Source organism: Scyliorhinus canicula, chromosome 9 (genome assembly GCF_902713615.1).
Source record: "Scyliorhinus canicula chromosome 9, sScyCan1.1, whole genome shotgun sequence".
NCBI classification, from domain to species: domain Eukaryota; kingdom Metazoa; phylum Chordata; class Chondrichthyes; order Carcharhiniformes; family Scyliorhinidae; genus Scyliorhinus; species Scyliorhinus canicula.
This window is the reverse complement of record NC_052154.1, coordinates 131,878,841-131,902,794: the sequence shown is the minus strand read 5'-3', so window position 1 is coordinate 131,902,794 and position 23,954 is coordinate 131,878,841. Positions and strand designations below refer to the sequence as shown.

General features: G+C 49.4%; 1 protein-coding gene across 1 annotated transcript in view; it reads right to left on the bottom strand.

Moving 5' to 3' along the window:
• Positions 1–23,954, bottom strand: part of LOC119971702 (fascin-like) — a 68,640-nt gene that overhangs the window by 28,911 nt on the left and 15,775 nt on the right. The window contains exon 3 of the mRNA XM_038807610.1: positions 8,156–8,274. Coding sequence (XP_038663538.1) covers positions 8,156–8,274 — 119 coding nt within the window. The remainder of the gene's footprint in view (positions 1–8,155; positions 8,275–23,954) is intronic.

Sequence of the window (23,954 nt, the reverse complement as noted above, 5' to 3'; positions counted from 1 at the left end):
TTTTCACGCAACAGTACCCAGAGACCTGACGAATCATTTGACAGTTTTGTCATGGACTTGAGGCTGAAGGCTCAACCATGCCACTTCAGTCACCTGAAATCTCAATTAATCCACAACCAAATTGTCTTTGGTTTGCTTGATGGGGGCAACATTACTGCAGGAGGAAAATTTGGTGCTGGAAAAGGCAGTGAAGATTTGCCAGGTTAACAAGATAGCTGCACAAAGAATAGACGGACTCTGCACCAAACAGTTTGGCGCCAATATGGAAGAAGAAGCGAGTGCCATTAGTGCTGTGGCGCACATCATGAAGAATCGTGGTCTCAGTGTGGGCAGCCATTTTAAGCAGCCAACAGGAGCCGCCGCCGCCATCTTATGCCAAAAGTGTGGCACTCGACATGCCCCGCAGTAATATCCGGCCTTTAGAAAATTTTGTTCCAGATGTTGGGCACTTTGCAAATGAATGTTTTGCGCGTTCCACCATGGACCATGCACAAGCGGTACATGCAGTAAATGAGATAAACACGGAATAGGGTGGATACATTGGCTTGAGTAGGGTGATCATTGCTCGGCACAACATCGAGGGCCGAAGGGCCTGTTCTGTGCTGTACTGATCTATGTTCTATGTTTATGTCCGGACTCAAATCAAAGGTAATGCTGGATGATGCTTTCTTTCATTTTGACTTTGACCCTAAAGCGACAGCGATCCTCATGAGTCGACATAATTTTCAAAAGCTAAACGTGCAGCGGGATTTTGCTGATCGGCCAGGGCTGAAGAAGCAGAACAAGAACTCTGGAGACCTTCGATATTTGCGAACTAGTGTTTTCAGTGCAGGCATGAAGCACACAATACCCTTTCACATTGTAGACATGGATGTGGACTCAGTACATGAGATAAAATCATGTGAATCCCTGAATTTAGTCAAGCGGCTAAATATCCTAGAAGGTGGCTGGTCACCTGAGCACAGTGAATGACTGCAAGGCATTACTGTGTTCACGGTGTATGAGGATTTAGAAGAAATCCTAGTGGAGGACAACAAACCAGACAAGGGTACGGAACTGCCGGTGAGCATTCGCAATTCTGGCTAACAGTCTTGTAGAACGTGAACCCGCAGGCTCAATGGCATGATATGAGAACATGATGAACCCGTTTTAAAGCATCTGTGAGATGTGAGTGTTAAATGGACAGAGAATGGAAAGCCGTGGAGCTTCAGTCTGGAGTTTACATTCGGGCCCAAGGAGTATTTCACAAATGAGGTGATCACTGAAGTGTATCAGCTGACTGGACTCACAGCTGCTGAAATCGTTCTTTGCTGAACCACAAATCATCGGCTGCACAATCGACTGGAGGGAGGGCAAGACAGTAAGAACAATTCGAATGAAACCAAAGTACAGGGGTCAGAGCACTCCAAGAACAGCAACAAGAACTATATCAAATGAATCGTTCTTCAACGTCTTCAGTCCCACTGAAGTTCCACAGGGTGGAATTTTAAGCCAAACTTTGGCGGCCAAACAAAAGACTGAGTTTGAACTTGGAGCTCCATTTCATAAACAATAATTACGTATGCAAAGTTATATTTTTCAGGCTAAAAGATTGATGATGATGCTGAATCTGAGGCTAATTACTACGAATATCTGCTTGAAGTTATCGACGATGATGCAGAAAGTGACGAGATGGAAGGTGAGACAGATGACAAACACTATGAGCTGCTTGCAAATCACTTCCCCAGCAGTACAGATGAGGCTCCAGCGGCACGGCTCTGGTGGTCTTCAAGCAAAATCGAAGTGTCACGGAGAACGCCCAGACCGCTCTGGACTCTGTGGAGAGCAGGAGTTTGGAGATGGCATATATAGAAATTGAAGCTGCTGATACAACCGCAGATCAGCTATTGATTGAACCAGAGACGCAAGAAGTCGTCCCAATCTTGAAAAAAACTGATCTTGGAGGTATATGGCGCCTAGGGGCTTTTCACAGTAACTTCATTGAAGCCTACTCGTGACAATAAGCGATTTTCATTTCATTTCATTTCATTTCATTTTATTTTCATATGGTGACCTGTTACAAGTCCTTGAAATGGCTCCGGTAATTTACTTCCAAGCAGTCAATGACATCAATGACGAATGGGAGCACATACATGAAGATGCTGAAAACAGTGACATGGAGATTACAATAGGAGGCAACTCTGACACCTGTGCAACTGTTATACTATCTCTAATTAACAATGCCACCCCCCCACCTCTTTTACCAAGAGACACACCAAAATAAATCACTGTGCCCTGAAAGTTATGAGAAAAAAGAGAAGACTGGGAAAATATTCTCGTCCCTGCAACGTAAACAGTCGCAAGTAGCAAGCAACATCATGCAAAAAAGTGGAAGAGAAAGTGACTGAAAGTGATGGCAGTCTTGGATATAGGCCCTTCAAAGGCACAGGGCAAAGCACAAGAGAAGCAAGTTGCCGGCAAGTCAACCAGTCTACGACGAGGTGGGCAACAATTCGAAAGAATGAGAGCCGTACAAAGGAAATGGCCACTTGTCAGGCACAGCATGCCTGTGGACACTTTAGTACAACTCATTCACTTTACTAGCTACAGAAATGAATGAATAAAGTTGAATGTTCAATGTTACCTGCAAAAAAAAAAAAATCATCTGAATGTTTTGTTAGGAAGGGGGATGTGGTGATATGCCTTTAGACTGTATCATAGATGCAACCTCAACCAGCAGGTAGTGGTGCAGACACGTCATTCGGTCTCTATACCAAGGTCATGTGATCTGTGACTCCGGTATAATGGGAGACACATCCAGCCATCTTCCGAAGAAGATTGAGAGGATAATAAGACATACATATGAATGGTCAGTGCTAGGTGCAAGTTCCAGAGGAGTGGGCAGGTCAAAGGCTAGGAATCCTACAGCGGGTAACTCGCCTCCTGACCCCCCCAAAGCCTGCCCACCATTTATAAGGCACAAATCAGGAGTGTAATGGAATACTCTCCACTTGCCTGAGCGAGTGCAATTCCAACAACTCAAGAAGCTGGACACCATCCAGGACAAAGCAGTCCGCTTGATTGCTCCTCCTTCCACAAATATTCAAACCCTCCACAACCAACGAACAGTGACAGCTGTGTTTACCATCTACAAGATGCACTGCAGTAACTCACCAATGTTCCTGAGACAGTACCTCCCATCCAAACCCACGACAAATACCATCTAGAAGGACATGAGCAGCAGATTCCTGGGAACCCCACCACCTGGAGGTTCCCCTCCAAGTACTCACCATCCTGTCTTGGAAATATAGCACCTTTCCTTCACTGTTGCTGGGGCAAAATCCTGGAACTCCCTCTCTAACAGCACAGTGGGTGTACCTATACCTCGAGGACTGCAGCGGTTCAAGAAGGCAACTCACCACCACCATGGTAGCACACTGGTTAGCACTGTTGCTTCACAGCAGCAGGGACCCAGATTCGATTCCCGGCTTGGGTCACTGTCTGTGCGGAGACTGCACATTCTCTCATGTATGCGTGGGTTACCTTCGGGTGCTCCGGATTCCTCCCACAGTCCAAAGATGTGCAGGTTAGGTGGATTGGTCACGCTAAATTGCCCTGTGGTGTCCAAACATTAGGTGGGGTTGCTGGATTACGGCGATCGGGTGAAGGTGTGGACTTAGGTAGGGTGCTCTTTCCAAGAGCCGGTGCAGACTCGATGGGCCGAATGGTCTCCTTCTGCACTGTAAAATCCATGATCCATGGTCTGAAGGGCAACTAGGACTGGACAACAAGTGCTGGCCTAACCAGCGACACCCACATCCCATAAATTAATTTTTAAAAATGCTGTCAGACCTGCTGAGATTGTCCAGCACTTTCTGTTTCTGTTTCAGATTCTAGCATCCACGGTATTTTAGAACATAGAACATAGAGCGATACAGTGCAGTACAAGCCCTTCGGCCCACGATGTTGCACCGACATGGGAAGTCAAAAACTAACGCCCATCTAACCTACACTATGCCATTATCATCCATATGCTTATCCAATTAACTTTTAAATGCCCTCAATGTTGGCGAGTTCACTACTGTTGCAGGTAGGGCATTCCACGGCCTCACAACTCTGCGTAAAAAACCTACCTCTGACGTCTGTCCTATATCTATTACCCCTCAATTTAAGGCTATGTCCCCTCGTGCTAGCCACCTCCATCCGCGGGAGAAGGCTCTCACTGTCCACCCTATCTAACCCTCTGATCATTTTGTATGCCTCTATTAAGTCACCTCTTAACCTTCTTCTCTCTAACGAAAACAACCTCAAGTCCATCAGCCTTTCCTCATAAGATTTTCCCTCCATACCAGGCAACATCCTGGTAAATCTCCTCTGCACCCGTTCCAAAGCTTCCACGTCCTTCCTATAATGAGGCGACCAGAACTGTATGCAATACTCCAAATGTGGCCGTACCAGAGTTTTGTACAGCTGCAACATGACCTCATGGCTCCGGAACTCAATCCCTCTACCAATAAAGGCCAACACACCATAGGCCTTCTTCACAACCCTATCAACCTGGGTGGCAACTTTCAGGGATCTATGTACATGGACACCGAGGTCCCTCTGCTCATCCACACTGCCAAGAATTGTACCATTAGCCAAATATTCCGCATTCCTGTTATTCTTTCCAAAGTGAATCACCTCACACTTCTCTACATTAAGCTCCATTTGCCGCCTCTCAGCCCAGCTCTGCAGCTTATCTATGTCCCTCTGTAACCTACAACATCCTTCCACGCTGTCTACAACTCCACCGACTTTAATGTCGTCTGCAAATTTACTCACCCAACCTTCTGTGCCCTCCTCTAGGTCATTTATAAAAATGACAAACAGCAACGGCCCCAGAACAGATCCTTGTGGTACGCCACTCGTAACTGAACTCCATTCTGAACATTTGCCATCAACCACCACCCTCTGTCTTCTTTCAACTAGCCAATTTCTGATCCACATCTCTAAATCACCCTCAATCCCCAACCTCCGTATTTTCTGCAATAGCCGACCGTGGGGGACCTTATCAAACGCTTTACTGAAATCCATATACACCACATCAACTGCTCTACCCTCGTCTACCTGTTCAGTCACCTTCTCAAAGAACTCGATAAGGTTTGTGAGGCATGACCTACCCTTCACAAAACCATGCTGACTATCCCTAATCATATTATTCCTATCTAGATGATTATAAATCGTATCTCTTATAATCCTCTCCAAGACTTTACCCACAACAGACGTGAGGCTCACCGGCCTATAGTTACCGGGGTTATCTCTACTCCCCTTCTTGAACAAAGGGACCACATTTGCTATCCTCCAGTCCTCTGGCACTATTCCTGTAGCCAATGATGACATAAAAATCAAAGCCAAAGGCTCAGCAATCTCTTCCCTGGCTTCCCAGAGAATCCTAGGATAAATCCCATCAGGCCCCGGGGACTTATCTATTTTTACCTTGTCCAGAATTGCCAACACTTCTTCCCTACGCACCTCAATGCCATCTATTCTAATATTGCTTTTATCTTTTTGTCCTTTGCAGTTATTGCTCCATAAATTAATCATGAATGACTTTTGGGGGCGGCATGGTGGCGCAGTGGTTAGCACTGCTGCCTCACGGCACTGAGGATCCGGGTTTGATCCCGCCCCCGGGTCAAAGTCCGTGTGGAGTTTGCACATTCTTCCCGTGACTGCGTTGGTTTCACCCCCACAACCCAAAAGATGTGCTGGGTAGGTGAATTGGCCACGCTAAATTGGATACTTTAAATTTAGTTTTTAAAAAGAATAATTTTTGGCCTGTCCACTATTTTGTGCTTCTAAAGGAGACTTACCTTTAAATTGCCACTGCAATATTTTTAAATACTGTGGCAGTTCAAGATGTGCCCTACTTTGCAAGCTTCCAGCAGTAGATATTGAACTCCTATTGGACTCGTATTATAACAGTGCAAAAGTAATTAATTGGCTGCAAAGTGCTTTGTAGTGTTCGAAAGAGAAAATACTGGAAAATCTCAGCAGGTCTGGCAGCATCTGTAGGGAGAGAAAAGAGCTAAATTTTCGAGTCCGATGACTCTTTATCAAAGCTTTGTCGTGTTCTGAGGATCTTCCTTCATCTCAAGTGGGCCGCAAGATTGAAATTGGGCTTGTTGACTAACCATGACCCTGCGAATAAGATTGAATACACACCAAATATTTCATAACTAGTTAATCGTTTATATATTAATAAAGTTACATCAACTTCAAGTGGTAAAAACAAAAATAAATATTTATGCTTTGGAAGCAGAGGGAGCGCACGGCTCTCACAGGCACTGTTGTGTGCAATCAGCATGCACATCACTTCACGTGCCCAATTAGCCGGGGCCTCCGATGGCCTTGGAACCCCCAAGGTGCCGTTACGCCTGGTCCACATTTGTTTTACGTGTGTATCACTTCGGATGAAAAAAACTATGCAGAAGGAAATCAGCGGAATGTAGCAACCCACGTATGGACAACAGTCAACAGAAGGTCTCATTGGCCACACTCAGAACCCAGATGAGCTACATGTATAGGTTTCCCAAGACTGGCTTAGGGCCTCGCCGACTGAAGGCACAACAACAAATAATGGAGCAAAGAAAATTATGGCTGTGTAAAATGCTTGAATTAGAGGAGCACTGCGATCTGAAAGGGCCTCGAGGCTAATGGAGATTACAGATAAAGGGAGGATTAGGCCATTGAGAGTTGTAAAATAATGGGCATGATCGAGTGACTTCTTCATGCCCGACTATGTGACACGATGAGGCCTCTCGCAAGATTTGTGACGCTTCAAAAGCCTTGCGAGATCTAATGAGATCTTGCAGGATATCACGATTCTGGATCTTGTCCTCGTTGGGCGAGATCCATATTTACATATTTAAATGAGCAGTAATGCTCACTTAAATAGTGCCCGTGCCTGAGAGACCTCGCCATGGCGCTGTTTAGCACTGGTCCACACAAATGTGGACCAGGCGTAACGGCACCTTGGGGGTTCCAAGGCCATCGGAGGCCCTGGCTAATTGGGCTTTGAGACTCCTGCTGCTACCTTGGTACTGCCAGCCTGGCACCTTGGTACTGCCAACCTGGCACTGCAAGGGTGCCCAAGTAGCATTACGAGAATGGCAGGGGCACTGCCAGTGTGCTAGGCTGGCGGTGCCAGGTTGCCCATGTCAGAGATCGGGCCCAAGAGTGCCCTGCCCTTATGAGGTGGGGTGAGGGGGGTGCTCGAAGACCACCTAACAGGTAAGTTTGGGGAGGGGGGGGAGGGTCCAGATGACGTAGTGCCAAATCTGAGAGAGGTTGAGAGATCTAAGCGACATTTTAAAATGGCGCCCCGATCTCTTCATGCACTGACGAGCTGAGCTCATCAGCGCAGCCACGGCAGAACATTCCTCACTGAGGCCAAACAAGAGTCCCGTTTGATAACGAGGTCTTTCTCGATGCTGCAGGTGCCAAAAAACACCCGGCTAAATGCACCCAAAATGGGACTCTTTATTTCCCCCCCCCCACCGTTAAATCACACCCAAAGATAAGAATTTTAGAATTATAGCATGGCTGAACTGTGACCCAATACCGGTCAGCAATAATGGATGAATGGGACTTGGTGCAAGTTAGGACATGTTAGGACATACATTGTCCAACTTAGTAATTCCTCTTAGCCAGCACCCTTGGATACTTGTTGACTCTACACTGATATCAGTTCAGCTGTCTTACACTGTGATGCACAATCAATGGACAAGAAACTTAGATAAAGTCTGAACGATAGGCTTTAATACACAATAGGTGTACCCGGCAGCACACGTACAGAAGAATGGCAGACTGCCGGGGAACACGGGCTCTTATACCCCGCCTCGTAGGCAGAGCTACCTTGGCTGAGAGGCACATGACATACATGGGCCAATGGGCAGCGAGTCCTCTGCATCAATAGCAGCTCACACTTCCAGGTACCATAATACCCCTAGTCATACTACCACACACTGCTGGGCTAATACATAGATATCTTTACAAACCTTGATAGTTCCATTATTTTATCACAATAATAACACTCACTTGTGTTACGTTTCTGTAAACTTCATAACCACTCGACTACATAACATCAAGCTTCCTGAGTCAATCAGTTGAAAAGATCTCGATGTTAATTACTCACCACTGCAAGGTAGTCCTTTGAAATACCACGGAAGCAAGCTTTCCGAGTGGTGTTATTCATGATAATCTGAAAGATCTCAGCATCTGTCACTTGTGACTGATGTACACAGACATCTGCACCTAACAAAAGAATACAGCAATACTCCACTGAAAATTAACATGTTGTGATATGTATCTGATTTTTAAATTATTAAATTTGTCACTTTCTCACTACTTTTCTCTGCTGTTTTCCTCAAGTCATTAACTCATTCCTGGAATATGGTTCAATGCAGCTTGTTGTTTGTGTGCGAGCTTTGACAATAGTCAAAAGGTTATTTGACTGGGGTCTTCAAAACCAAACCCTATTCAAACTTCGAATACGTTACACTTCTGCCAGGGGTCCCTCTATAATGATCAGCAAGAGTGTTGAGATTCAATTACAGTACTCCTGCTGCTGCTCTGTTTGAGATAAGTTGATTTCATGTAGACCTAGGATGAAACCAGGGATTTTCTTGGTGCTGGGGCTCAGCTGTTCAGTGTATAAATTTAACCAGTACTTGGACACAGGTCAGAATGGCTTTGTCGTCACTGGATCTAGAGATTTCCTTTCTAACAACATTGTAGAAGCGCCATCAGCGTAAGTAGTTTAAGAATAAAGTCCACTTTCTCAGGTGTTTAAAGTTATAAAAGGGATTTGGGAAATTGAATGTAAGTGATCTTTTCAACCATGTATAAAATTTAAATACAAGGGGTCATATTTACAAATTCAAGACAACGAAAGAAAATAAGAAATACGGAATTGTTATTCAGAATTGATGGTAAAGGTTTGGGGCATAAATTGCTGGACAGGTGGAACAAGACTCCTTAGTGAAGTTCAAGGAGTAAGAAGACAGGTTCTTCTGAACAGATGGGATTGAGGTTTGTTTGAAATGAACCATGGCGGTACTTTGTAGAGGTGGGCTAGATGGGCCAAAGATCTTCTCATCCCTGAAATTGTTACAATGGGCTAAAATTGTACTTGGGGGATGTGGCGGGGGGGGGGGGGGGGGGGGGGGGGGGGGGGGGGGGGTGGGGAGGCGGGTGTAGAGGAGTGGAAGCGTTAGATTGAGGTCAGGAACCTAGGGGTGAGAGTGTTGGATTGAGGTCAGGAATCTGGAAGAATGGTTTCCCTCAGGCCCCGATAAATTTAGTAGAGATCAAGGGCTGGATTCTCCGATCGGCAACGCTGAATTCGCGTTTGGCGATTGGCCTGAGAATCCCCATTTATGCCGGAATCGGGGGCGGTGCCACTTTTGTGATGCTCCGCCCCCTCAAAAACGGTGTACTCGGTGAATATGCCGCATGCCATTGGGATGGCGTCAGGACATCACCTGTGCTCACACCGTTTGAGCACCTCACGAGTGGCTGCGGACTGAGTCCAGCACCGCCACAGTCAGGGGGGGGGGAGCCCCTGGCAGGGGGGGCATGGCGAGGACTGGTGGGGGTGGGGGGGTCTGGGGTGGCGGGGTGGGTTACAGGGGGATACTATCTGGCAGGCCAGGTCTATGCGCGGCCAGCGCCCTGTCATACGGTGCGAGGCACGGCCGCCGCCATGCGCATGCGGGGCCTTGGCCCCGGCCATTCTGCGGCCGTATCCGCAGGTATTGGTGCACGGCTACGCGCCCCCACACCGGTTGGAGGACTGGTGCGGGGGCAGCACCGACTTTCTGGTCGTAAGACGAAACGGACCCTGCGGACATAGCTGCAAGATCGGAGAATCCAGCCCAGCATGTCTTTAGGGGTTTGGGTACAGACGTTGGGAGAGTTGTGGAAATTGGAGGCCTGAGTCATCGGAGGCTTCGAGGAAGGGGTGGAAGATTGGAGGCTTGAGGGATGAAATGTTGGATGTCGAGTAGGGAGTTGGGATGGGGGAAAGGGGTTTGGAGGTCGGGGTAGTGATGAGAGATCAATGACTGAGTGTGGTTGGGGGTGGGGGGGGGAGAGATCCGTGTCTGGCAGGATCACAGGCCAGGGTGGAGGGAGGCATGGGATACCACAGGTCTAATGGAGGAGATTGGAATTGTCCAAGTGGAATTGTCCAAGGTAAGGGGGTAGGTGGGGGGAGGGAGTGCTAAGGCAGGTCAGTGAAAAGGCACTTATTTCCTTGATCAAGAAATTTTCACCTTTTGTTAGTTACCAGTTTCTCAGAAGAAAAAAAATCAAATTTTAAATTGTCGATCATTAGAGGATGACAGCCTCATTATAATATTTAAATTACCAAACCTCGGGCCAAGTTGGTTGCCCGTTCCCCTCCCACTTCTGTTTAAACTGGGAGAGGCCAGGTTGATGTTGGGATTCAGATTTTTTTAATACTTCAACCTTCCACCTGACCCAAAACCTTCCATTTTTTGGCATTCAAATTTCCCTATTTTTCTCATGGTTATGTAGTCAGAGGAGGAATCCAGAGTTATATCCCTCAAACAAAGTCTGAACTGATGTATTTGCAGGAACAGTTGCTCTGCTATTAGCTATTGCTAGTTTAGGACGCAATCTTGGCTACATGGAAGTATGTGACTAGCGATGGACAATGAGGGTAGTCTTGCCAGTATCAACATCATCCTTGGAGCAAATATATTCCAAAAAATACCTCGGCATAGATTTTTGTCAAGTGTTTTACTTTTGTTTGGTTTTGGAATAAAACAACTTATGGGATTTTCACAGTAACTTGATGGCAGTGTTAATGTAAGCCTACTTGTGACACTAATAAAGATTGTTATTGACTATGAAGCAGGTTGGTCAATTGAATCAGTGTTAAATGTATTGCATTGTTGTAATGGCAGGCTTTGTTTGTGGGAGAAATGGAAGAGTGAAGGGAGAGAAGACCTGAGAGAAGAAGGAAAACTAGGAGCGAGAAAGTAGAATGCAGAGAGGATGAAAATTAGGAGAAAGAGAAGAGAAATAAGAAATAATAGAAAAACAAAGCAGAAAATGGGGGGAAAAGCCAGTTTTGTGTCATGTTTTGAGATCTTTTTTTCAATTTTCCATGCTTATATTTGGAAAACAAGATTACATTAAACATTACTTTAAAGCATAGTTCACTTGTGCAAGTTAAAATAGGGGGTCATTTTTGAGCCCGGCGAGATCCGATTTCTGATTTTCTAGGCCTCTCGCCGGTGGCATGATGAGAAATCCATTGTGGAAGGCTGGGAACTTTTAATAAATTAAATTATAAATATCATGAACGAGCCTTCCCTCCAGGACCACCCCTCACTGATTATTCATCGTTTCTGTCACACCGCCGCCATTTACAACTGCTTTATTAAAATGAGAACCTGCTGACGTCGCCTCCAAAGGAGAGACCAGAGGTGAGCGCTCAGGCCACCATCACCCTCCAGGATGCCAGTTGCAGAGGGGGCACCAGAAAGGATGTGGAGAGACCAAGGTAAGTGCAATCCAGGGCCAGGGGAAGGTTAAGTCTTGGCAGCTCTAGGGTTGGAGTCACTCGCAGGCCTTAATGGGGCTTCATGTCTGTGAGTCTTTAGGTGAAAAGGCATCTGGCTTGGTGAAATGCAGGCAGCACTTTCCGTGTTCTCCTTGATGGGCTTGTGGGGATATAACAGCGGAGGGATTGCCCTTTCAGAATGGCAACTGGAAGGTGGGTGGGAGCTGGTGAACCCACAGGGTCTGCACTGGGGTTAACTGAGGCCCATGATGGGTCCGGTGAGAGGTCTGCATGCATGAGCAGAGTGGGGGACTCTAAGAAAGGTTTTTTCTGGAACACAAATAAGAACCTCAGGAGAACTGCCATCTTTACCCACTGCACCCGTCCCACCAACGACAGTGGGAGCACATCCCACCTAGTAAAATCCCCCTTCATTTGCTCCACCAACCGAGCCAAATTCAGCTTGTATAGCTGCTCCCCTTCCCCTGCCACCTGAATGGCCAAATACCAGGGCTGGGATTCTCTGCCGGCGTGATTCTCCGTTATGCCGGCGCCCGGGGGTTTCCCGAAGGCGTGGGGCTGCCCCACAATGGGAAACCCCATTGACCGGTCGGCATAACGGAGAATCCAACTGGCGGGTTGAGACAGAAATGTGGCGCAGCGGGGCACAGAATCTAGCCCAGAGTCTAAGGAGAGCTAGTATGTGACATGCAAATGCTGGAGAAATGGAATCAATCAGAAGAGATTTGATTAATCTATAAAAGTTTTCCTCTTTGCCATCAATATGGAGAATCCCGCCGGCCGGTTGGGGCAGAAGTGTGGCGTGGCGGGGCAGAGAATCCCGCCCCTGAAGCTCGCCCCCACTACTCTAAACGACAACTCCCCAAACTTCCTCTTCTGCCCCCTCTCTTGAATCGGGAAAACCTCACTCAATTTGTACCCCGAGAACCGGCAAAATTCCTCCAATATGCTCATAATCCCCCTAATACATTCCAAAGGGTTTGATATATAGAGCAATAGATCGTCAGCATACAGAAAAACTCTATTCTCCAACACCCCCGCACTATTCCTCGCCAATCCCTTGACGCCCTCAGTGCCATCGCCAGTGGCTCTTTCGTCAAGGCAAAGAGCAATGGGGAGGGTGGGCATCCCTGTCTTGTCCCATGGTGCAACCTGAAATACTCCAAACTCACCCGTTTCATCCGCACACTCATTGCTGGCTCCTGGTATAGCAGCCGGACCTAATCAACAAACCCATGCCCAAACCCAAACCGCCCCAACACCTCCCACAAATAATTCCACTCCACCGATTGAAGGCCTTCTCTGCGTCTATGGCAATCACCACCTCCATATTTCGTCCCTCTGGGGGCATCATTACAAGGTTTAACAAACGTCTAATATGGTCGACAGATGCCTCCCCTTTACAAACCCTGTCTGATCTTCCCCTATCACCGCCGGCACGCACTCCTCAATCCGTGAGGCCAAGATCTTGGCCAGCAACTTAGCGTCCATAGTTAGCAATGAAATTGGCCGGTAGGACCCACACTGCTCACCCCCCCTCCTTCTTCAAAATTAAGGAAATAGAGAGCTGTGATAATGTTTGGGGGCGGGGTGGGGGGGGAGGCCTTCTCCCTCGCCTCATTGAATGCCCTTTCCAGCAGGGGCCCCAGGTTCCCCGAAAACTTTTTATAAAATTTTATTACAAACATGTATCAAAACAGGTTACAACACATAAACACCCCGGGAAACATACTTCCCAGCAATCAACTATGCACTCTGTACAAATTCTCTCCCCCCAAATACTCCTCCCCGCCCCCCCAGCGACAAACAGCTCCTCAAACACAGTCACAAACATCCCCCATCTTTTCTCAACCCCTCTGCAGAGCCCCATAACTCATATTTTATCTTCTCCAACCGCAGAAAGTCGTACAGGTCACCCAATCAACCGCTACCCCAGTGGCGATGCCGACTGCCACTCCAGTAAAATTTGCCGCCGTGCAGTCAGAGAGGTAGCACAAGGTAGCACAGCATGGTAGCACAAGCGGATAGCACTGTGGCTTCACAGCACCAGGGTCCCAGGTTCGATTCCCCACTGGGTCACTGTCTGTGCGGAGTCTGCATGTTCTCCCCGTGTCTGCGTGGGTTTCCTCCGGGTGCTCCGGTTTCCTCCCACAGTCCAAAGACGTGCGGGTTAGGTGGATTGGCCATGCTAAATTGCCCTTAGTGACCAATAAGGTAAGGAGGGGTTATTGGGTTACGGGGATAGGGTGGAAGTGAGGGCTTAAGTGGGTCGGTGCAGACTCGATGGGCCGAATGGCCTCCTTTTGCACTGTAGTTTCTATGTTCTAAGGTAAAGGCCATGGCATCGGACTTCCTCCTCTCCATGAGCTCTGGTTTCTCTGAAACCCCAAATATCGCCACCAAAGTGTCCAGCACCACCTCCTCCTCCACTGTCCTGGCTAAACAGTGAACCCACTCATTCTCGCCCGAGTCATATGCACCCTGTCCACCTACCTGAAACTGTATCAGGCTCATCCTTGCACAGGAGGAGGTCCCATTTACCCTACACAGTGCCTGACTCCATACTCCCCAATTGATCTGCCCTCCCAACTCCCCTTCCCATTTTGCCTTGATCTTCACCACCCTCTCGCCTCCATGCCTCCCCCTCCCCCCCTCCACCTCTTGTATATCCCCAATTCTTTCCTCCCCATCCACATCCGGAAGCAGCAGTCGCTCCAGCAGGGTGTATCCCGGGAACCTAGGGAACCCCCACCAGACCTTCTGAGCAAAACCCCTAACCTGCAGATACCTGAACTCACTCTACCCTCTCCCATAGCTCCCCTAGACTTGGGAACCCTTCCTCCAAATACAGATCCCTCAACATGGCCCACTTCCCTCCACCTCCTGTATACACTATCCATCTCTCCCCCCCCCCCCCCCCCCCCCCCCCCCCCCCCCCCCCCCCCCCCCCCCCCCCAATGATTCTCGCACAGTGGCGTTAATACCAACATTCCTTCCACCTGAAAATGCCTCCTCAACCGATTCCATCACTTCACCGTGAACTGCACCACCGGGCTGCTTGAATACCTACTCGGAGTCATTGGTAACGCTGCCGTCACCATAGTCCTCAAACTTGACCCCTCACAAGATTCCTCCTTCACTCTAGGCCACTGTATCCCTTCTCCTTCCCACCATCGCCGCAACTTATCCACATTGGCTGCCCAATAATAATGAAGCAGGTTTCGCAACGCCAAGCCCCCCCTGCTGCTTCTTCCCCTGTAGCAGGGTCCTCCCGACCCTTGGCACCTTCACCGCCCATACAAAGTCCAAATGATTGTCTCCACTTTCCGAAAAAGATGTTTGGTTTAAAGATTGGCAGAGCCTGTAAAATAAACCAGAACCTCACAGAATATTCTTTTTTCCCACTTGGACCCTCCCCGCCAATTTCAACTGCACTGTATCCCACCACTTATGATCCTCCCTGGCTTCCTCCAACAGCTTTGTTAAGTTCCACTTATGGAGCCCCGTCCATTCCCTCGCTACCTGCATCCCCAAATACCAAAACCTATCCCTCGCTACTGTAAATGGCATCCCCCTAAATTAGCCCGCTGTCCCAGCTCATTCACCGGGAAAACCTTGCTTTTCCCTATATTCAGTTTATACCCCGAGAACCCTCCAGCAGACCCATAATTCTTCCCATACTCTAGCGGGTCCGAAACATACAGCAAGAGGTCATCGGCATAGAGCGACATCTGATGCTCCTTCTGTCCTCTCATAATCCCGTGCCACTCCGCCGACCCCCTGAGAGCCAACGCCAACGGCTCTATGGCCAGCACAAACAATAACAGTGATAACAATAACGGACACCCCTGCCTCTTACCCCGTGTTAGCCAAAGCTCCATGAGCTCATATTATTCGTCCTCACACTCGCCTTTGGTGCCACATACAGCAACCTTAACCATGCCACAAATCTCGGGCCAAACCCAAACCCTCCCAAAACCTCGAACAAGTACAACTCCACCCAATCAAATACCTTCTCCGCGTCCGTGGACACCATCACCTCCGGTACCAGAGCCATCTTATAGTACTCGCGAGCTGCCAGCCCTTCACAAAGCCTGTTTGATCTTCCTTTCAATTCCCTCGCCACCGCTGATACCTTCCCCGACCTCAGGCTCGACCGTTCCAATTTAGGCTCAATAACTGTATTACAATTCCAGCCCCCCCCCCGCCCCCCATTATCAGCTGATATGAGTCCAGTTCTGGGATCTTCCCCAGCACCCGCCTCACAAACTCAACGGGCGGGATTCTCCCGTACCCGGCGGGGCGGGGGGGGGGGGGGGGGGGGGGGGTCCTGGTGGGACGGAGTGGCGTGAACCACTCCGCCGACGGGCCGCCCCAAACGTGCGGAATCCTCCGCACCTTTAAGGGCTAGGCCTGCCCCGGAGTGGTTGGCGCCCCGCCGGCTGGCGTGGGGCGCTAAAGGCCTTCCACGCCAGCCGGGGCCAAAGGGACTCCGCCGGCCGGCGCTGGCCCGCGCATGCGCGGGAGCATGATGTCATCCCCGCGCATTCACGGGGGGGTTCACCTACGCGTCGGAAATCGCGGAGGCTGACATGGCCGCGCGTAGGGAAAGAGTACCCCCACGGCACAGGCCCGCCCGTGGATCGTTGGCCCCAATTGCGGGCCAGGCCACCAGGGGGGCGCACCCCGCGGCCAGATCGTCCCGCGTCCCCCCCCCCCCCCAGGACCCCGGAGCCCGCTCATGCCACCAGGTCCCGCCGGTAAGGGACCTAGTCCAATTTACACCGGTGGGACCAGGATAAACTCAGCGGGACTTCGGCCCATCGTGGGCCGGAGAATCGCCGGGGGTGGCCCGCTGACTGGCGTGGCGCGATTCCCGTCCCCGCCGAATCTCCGGGTGCCGGAGAATTCGGCGGCTGGCGGCGGCGGGATTCACACCCAACATGTCCCAATTTGGGGCATAAACATTCAACAAAACCAACGGCATCCCCACCAATTTCCCACTCACTTTTACAAACCTTCCCCCGGATTCTGCCACTATGTTCCCACCTCAAACGCTACCCGCTTATTTATCCAGGACCACCACCCCCCGCCTCTAAGCGAGAATAAAAGACCTGACCTACCCACCCTTTCCTTAACCTGGTCTGATCCCCGATCTTCAGGCCCACCAGGCCTGCCCTCAGATGTCCACGTCATCAACCTCCCTCATATTGTACTTCAAAAGCCCCTCCCCTGTCAGCAACACCCCCCCCAACCCCTCCATACAAAGCAACAATCCCAACCCCCATTAACACATTAACCTGCTCACCCCCACTGCGCTCCTGTGAAATAGCCCGCCCCGCTAGCCTGGCAGCCCCTGCCCATGGCACCTAACATCCTACTCCCCATTGACTTCTCCCCGCCCTCCCCGCTCACACACTCCCTTGGTGCAAACAGCAATAACAACAAACAAAGAAAGAAAAGAATAAGAGGAACAAAGGGAAATAACCCCCGGAGAAAACAGAACCCAATGAACTCACCCAACACGACGCTCTCCCATCCTATCAAGATTGGCCTGACAGAAGCAACAAACAAAGACCCCAAGGAAGATGCCCATCCCCCCTCCCCCACTCAAGGTGGCAACCAAGTTGCAACAATAACAGCCCAATAAGAAAAAACAACCCCCCAAAGAAAAACACACCTCAAACTCCGAACTCCCCAGCAAGGGGGCAGGGAGAACCAACCTCCCCAAACACCTCCTCCAAAGTCACTGTCCTTCTTCTCCTGCCAGTCCATTGTCTCTCGCAAACTGCATCGCTTCCTCCGGTGCACCAAAATAATATTCACGACCATTGTAGGTCACCCAGAGGCGGGCCGGGAACAGCATCCGCTTCTTAAAGAGGGCAGCCGTCACTCGATTCAAGCCCGATCTCACCTCAAGATCCTTTCTTTATCAAGGAACTGGTGTGTGGTGAATGTGATTCACACCAGAGTGGATGGTAAGGGAGGTGGTGTTGCTCTGTTATTTAAGGATGACATCCGGGCAATAGTAAGGGATGACATCGGTGCTATGGAGGATAAGGTTGAATCCATTTGGGTGGAAATCAGGAATAGTAAGGCGAAAAAGTCACTGATAGGAGTAGTCTATCGGCCACCAAATAGTAACGATATGGTGGGGCAGGCAATAAACAAAGAAATAACTGATGCATGTAGAAATGGTACAGCAGTTATCATGGGGGATTTTAATCTACATGTCGATTGGTTTAACCAGGTCGGTCAAGGCAACCGTGAGGAGGAGTTTATAGAATGTATCCGCGATAGTTTCCTAGAACAGTATGTAATGGAACCTACGAGGGAACAAGCGGTCCTAGATCTTGTCCTGTGTAATGAGACAGGATTGATTCATGATCTCATAGTTAGGGATCCTCTCGGAAGGAGCGATCACAATATGGTGGAATTTAAAATACAGATGGAGGGTGAGAAAGTAAAATCAAATACTAGTGTTTTGTGTTTAAACAAAGGAGATTACAAGGGGATGAGAGAAGAACTAGCTAAGGTAGACTGGGAGCTAAGACTTTATGGTGGAACAGTTGAGGAACAGTGGAGAACCTTCCAAGCGATTTTTCACAGTGCTCAGCAAAGGTTTATACCAACAAAAAGGAAGGACGGAAGAAAGAGGGAAAATCGACCGTGGATATCTAAGGAAATAAGGGAGAGTATCAAATTGAAGGAAAAAGCATATAAAGTGGCAAAGAGTGCTGGGAGATTAGAGGACTGGGAAATCTTTAGGGGGCAACAGAAAGCTACTAAAAAAGCTATAAAGAAGAGTAAGATAGAGTATGAGAGTAAACTTGCTCAGAATATAAAAACAGACAGTAAAAGTTTTTACAAATATATAAGACAAAAAAGAGTGGCTAAGGTAAATATTGGTCCTTTAGAGGATGAGAAGGGAGTTTTAATAATGGGAAATGAGGAAATGGCTGAGGAACTGAACAGGTTTTTTGGGTCGGTCTTCACAGTGGAAGACACAAATAACATGCCAGCGACTGATAGAAATGAGGCTATGACAGGTGAGGACCTTGAGAGGATTGTTATCACTAAGGAGGGAGTGATGGGCAAGCTAATGGGGCTAAAGGTAGACAAGTCTCCTGGCCCTGATGGAATGCATCCCAGAGTGCTAAAAGAGATGGCTAGGGAAATTGCAGATGCACTAGTGATAATTTACCGAAATTCACTAGACTCTGGGGTGGTCCCGGTGGATTGGAAATTAGCAAACGTGACGCCACTGTTTAAAAAAGGAGGTAGGCAGAAAGCAGGAAATTATAGGCCAGTGAGCTTAACTTCGGTAATAGGGAAGATGCTGGAATCTATCATCAAGGAAGAAATTGCGAGGCATCTGGATAGAAATTGTCCCATTGGGCAGACGCAGCATGGGTTCGTTAAAGGCAGGTCATGCCTAACTAATTTAGTGGAATTTGTTGAGGACATTACCAGTGCAGTAGATAACGGGGAGCCGATGGATGTGGTATATCTGGATTTCCAGAAAGCCTTTGACAAGGTGCCACACAAAAGGTTGCTGCATAAGATAAAGATGCATGGCATTAAGGGTAAAGTAGTAGCATGGATAGAGGATTGGTTAATTAATAGAAAGCAAAGAGTTGGGATAAATGGGTGTTTCTCTGGTTGGCAATCAGTAGCTAGTGGTGTCCCTCAGGGATCCGTGTTGGGCCCACAATTGTTCACAATTTACATTGATGATTTGGAGTTGGGGACCAAGGGCAATGTGTCCAAGTTTGCAGATGACACTAAGATGAGTGGTAAAGCGAAAAGTGCAGAGGATACTGGAAGTCTGCAGAGGGATTGGGATAGGTTAAGTGAATGGGCTCGGGTCTGGCAGATGGAATACAATGTTGACAAATGTGAGGTTATCCATTTTGGTAGGAATAACAGCAAACGGGATTTTTATTTAAACGATAAAATATTAAAGCATGCCGCTGTTCAGAGAGACTTGGGTGTGCTAGTGCATGAGTCACAGAAGGTTGGTTTACAAGTGCAACAGGTGATTAAGAAGGCAAATGGAATTTTGTCCTTCATTGCTAGAGGGATGGAGTTTAAGACTAGGGAGGTTATGTTGCAATTGTATAAGGTGTTAGTGCGGCCACACCTGGAGTATTGTGTTCAGTTTTGGTCTCCTTACTTGAGAAAGGACGTACTGGCACTGGAGGGTGTGCAGAGGAGATTCACTAGGTTAATCCCAGAGCTGAAGGGGTTGGATTATGAGGAGAGGTTGAGTAGACTGGGACTGTACTCGTTGGAATTTAGAAGGATGAGGGGGGATCTTATAGAAACATTTAAAATTATGAAGGGAATAGATAGGATAGATGCGAGGCAGGTTGTTTCCACTGGCGGGTGACAGCAGAACTAGGGGGCATAGCCTCAAAATAAGGGGAAGTAGATTTAGGACTGAGTTTAGGAGGAACTTCTTCACCCAAAGGGTTGAGAATCTATGGAATTCCTTGCCCAGTGAAGCAGTTGAGGCTCCTTCATTACATGTTTTTAAGGTAAAGATAGATAGTTTTTTGAAGAATAAAGGGATTAAGGGTTATGGTGTTTGGGCCGGAAAGTGGAGCTGAGTCCACAAAAGATCAGCCATGATCTAATTGAATGGCGGAGCAGGCTCGAGGGGCCAGATGGCCTACTCCTGCTCCTAGTTCTTATGTTCTTATGTTCTTATAACCTGTATATACATGTGTCTATTGTAAGTGCAGTTGCACTACCTGACCTCCAGGGAGAGTAGCTCTGGAAATGCTTGAGAGTTGTACGGGACTTCTCCCTTGGCTCCGCCCAGGACTCCTCCCCCCGGGAGCTGCTGTATAAAGATCAGTGCCACAGGGTCAGCCGGCCAGTTCACCGAACGTTCAACGGCTAACAGGCTGACTCTGTTGTAAGTATATTAAAACCGCTATTCTAATCCTACAAGCACGTGTCCGTAGAATTGTTGGTTCCAACATGGTGCAAACAAACCACCATCGCCCTCGGTGGCTTGTTAGCCTCTGGCTTCCTCATCAGCGCCCTGTGCGCCCGATCCACTTCTAGGGGCCATTCAAAGGCCCCCTCAGCAACATCTGCAGCATTTTGGCTACATTAGAGCCAGCATCCGTTCCCTCAATGCCCCCTGGCAACCCCACAATCCTCAGATTCTGACTCCGGGAGCAGTTCTCGAGATCTTCCCCCTTCTCCTGAAGCCGCTTCTGGGTATCCTGTATTACTCCCATTTCGGTCGCCAATGCAGTAAGCTGCTCCTCATGCTCCCCCACTGTCTCCTCCACCTTCTGGATCGCCTGGCTTTGAGCCTCCAGCCTTGGATCCACAAGGTCGATCCCCACCTTAAGCAGGTCCATCGTCTTCACCAGGTCCTCCAGAGACCCCTTTCTCTGCTGGCTCAATGTCTCATTCAAGAAGTCCACAAGTTGCTCCATCGACCATTAAGATGGTAGGGCTGACCCCTTGCTCTCAACACTGTGTCAGTCCTCGGCATCCTCATCACTAGAGATGACTGGCAAAAACGATAGGCATGAGCTTTGATGTTGTGGGGTGGGGGGATTACTTTCCATGGATGGGAGCTGGGCGGTGGCTGGGGGCTGGGTTGGGGGTGCATGCCAGCAGCGCCGCATCTTTACTGTGTTGTCACTGTGAGAGGTGGGAGAGACGTGGTGCTGAGTGTGCATAAGAGTTTGCGGAGCATGGCATCATGAAATGACAGCATGGAGGATCTGTATGGTTGAACAAAGTGAAATTTAATTGAAGTGCTATATTACAAAGGTGACATATCTCTACTAGTGCCTAGGTTCACCTGTGCCCACTAGGTGCCTAAAGTTTCATACTCTTCCTAACCCTCCTGCTACATCTAGGTGTTTCCCCAGGATCCACAACTGAGGTTGAGGTGGCCTGGTGTCTTCTATGTCCTGTTGCCTGAGATGACCTTGGTGGGTGTTCCCTGGGGGACCTGTAACTTGAGGGTCCAGGCCTACTTTCGCTTGCATGGGTGTTGTTGTGCTATCCTCCTCGGTGTCTGGGGCTGGAGGTTTATCACTCACAGGGAGGGGGTGTCAGAAGGGCTGGACACCCAGAGTCTCCTGATGCTCCTCTTCCCTTGGGGCTCCTGGGCTCCTCCATGGGAAAGAGGGGCAGCTGGAGTGAGATCCAGAAGCCCCTCCGTCCTCTGGCACTGACATTCGTGGATTCCCACCAGTACCTACACCATGCAGTTGAAGCTGCACCACCGATCTCATGCCCTCAGCCATACAGGTCTTGAGCTGAACCATGGAGCAGACATTCCCTGCCATGGAGTGCACATCCTGGCCTTGTTGCGTTGGTCTGATGGCACCATCTCCTCGGACAGAAGGCGATGGGACTCCTCCAGTCGGCCTTGCAGTCCAAAGAAGGATGCTGTCATCCCTTCCTGATGGTTCCGACTCTGCCTTTGCAGTTCCAGTAGCCCTGGATTGACCGACCCCAGGGGCACATGATTGGCCTGAGGCTCAGCAGAGTCCAGAGCTCCAGCATCCCTCCGAGTGCTGGATTCCTGGGGCGTTCCTGCCTCTACCTGCTGTAGATTTTCAGCTGTGAGATGCTCACCAGTAAATGACCCAAAAGCCTGCCTACTAGTTAATCCCACCAAGGTATGAATATCTGCACTAGTGGAGGGTATGGGTGACAGCTGTGATGTCTCCTCGAAGCTTGTCTCTGAATTGTCTCCCTTGGAGTTCATCGGGTATGTGGTGTCCAGATGGAGCGGATGGTCTGGGCGGGTCGACCGATTGATCTGCAAGGAAAGCGAGATGGCATTAGTGCATCACGGCGGATAAATGAAGGGAGAAAGGTAACTCACGTGAGGCTTGCCCAATGCCTGCATGTCTTGATGATTCTCACTTCTGTCTGCTGCACCCACTTCACCCTCTGCGCAGGTGAGGTCCTGCTCCTTGCCTGCCAGCTAAAGGACTCTCACCTGTGGCTCACCACAGGGGTGCAGTTTTTAGTTCAGGTATCTCTCCAGCAGGTTGTGCCCGGCCATGCCGGTTGGTGCTCGATTTGTCCTGCAATGAGATAGATGGGGAGAATGTAGGCAGAACTCCTGCCAGGCCAAATGGTGATGAAGTCTGGCATGCGTGGGATGTGAGTGGGAGCGGGATGTGAGGAGCAGGTTATCTGCAGGGGTGACATGAGGGGCGGGATTCTGCCATAATCGGCGGGGCGGGCAACTCCGGCGGGAAGGAGTGGTGTGAACCACTCCGACGTCGGGCCGCCCCAAAGGTGCGGAATCCTCCACATCTTCAGAGGCTAGGCTGGCCCCGGAGTGGTTTGTGCCGCGCCAACCGGCGCCGAAGGGCCTCTGCTGGCCGGCGCGAGTTGGCGCATGTGCGGGAGCGCCAGTGTGTGCTGGCGTCAGCCCAATGCATGCGAAGAGGGCTTCATTTCCCCACCGGCAATGGTGGACCGCTACGGAATAGAGTGCCCCCATGGCACAGGCCCACCCGCGGATCGGTGGGCCCCGATCGCGGGCCAGGCCACCCTGGGGGCACCTCCCGGGGCCAGATCCTCCCGCGCCCCCCCGAGAACCCCGGAGGCAGCCCGCGCCGCCAGGTCCTGCCGGTAAGGACCTACTCTAAATTACGCTGGCGGGACCGGCAGACAACGGGTGGGCACTCAGCCGATCACGGGCTGGAGAATTGCCGGAGGTGCCGCTGCTAGCGGCCGCCGACCAGTCGGAGAATCCCGGCCCAGGAGTGGGAGGGGGGAATGTTGAGAGTTGGGGAGGGCGTCATGAGAAGTGTTGGGAATCCGTGAGGTGGCTGGATGAGAGGTCACCATGGAGGTGTGAAGAGTGTGTGAAGGGGTATAGCAGTGTAAATTAGGGCAGTGTTTTTCAAACTTTTTTGCCCGGGACCCATTTTTACCAACCGGCTGATATTCGTGACCCACACTGGCCGACCTTCTCGACCCACCATTTTCACTTACCTTAAATGCGAGAGGTGAGCCTGGGTTTATATTCCATAGTCTAAAGTAGCGAAGAATGAGAAATGGCCTCATTGAAACAGGCATTATTCTCTCAGGACTCTACAGAGCAGATGCAGAATGTAATAGTTTTCCTCAGATGGCTGGTTTACAGCCTGGGGATGTAGTCTGCAAATTACAATGCGACGATTTTTAACATAGATGAGAAGGAATTACTTAACTCAAAGTAGTGTGAACCTTTTTAATCTCTAAAATTCACTATCAAAGAGAGTTCTGCAGGTTCAGCCATTGAGCATATTCAAGACAGATGCAGGAAGACTGAATTGAATTTTTAAAAAAATCTTCTCCTGGGTCAGCCTGCTGACACCAGGAGATGGTGTTTCTC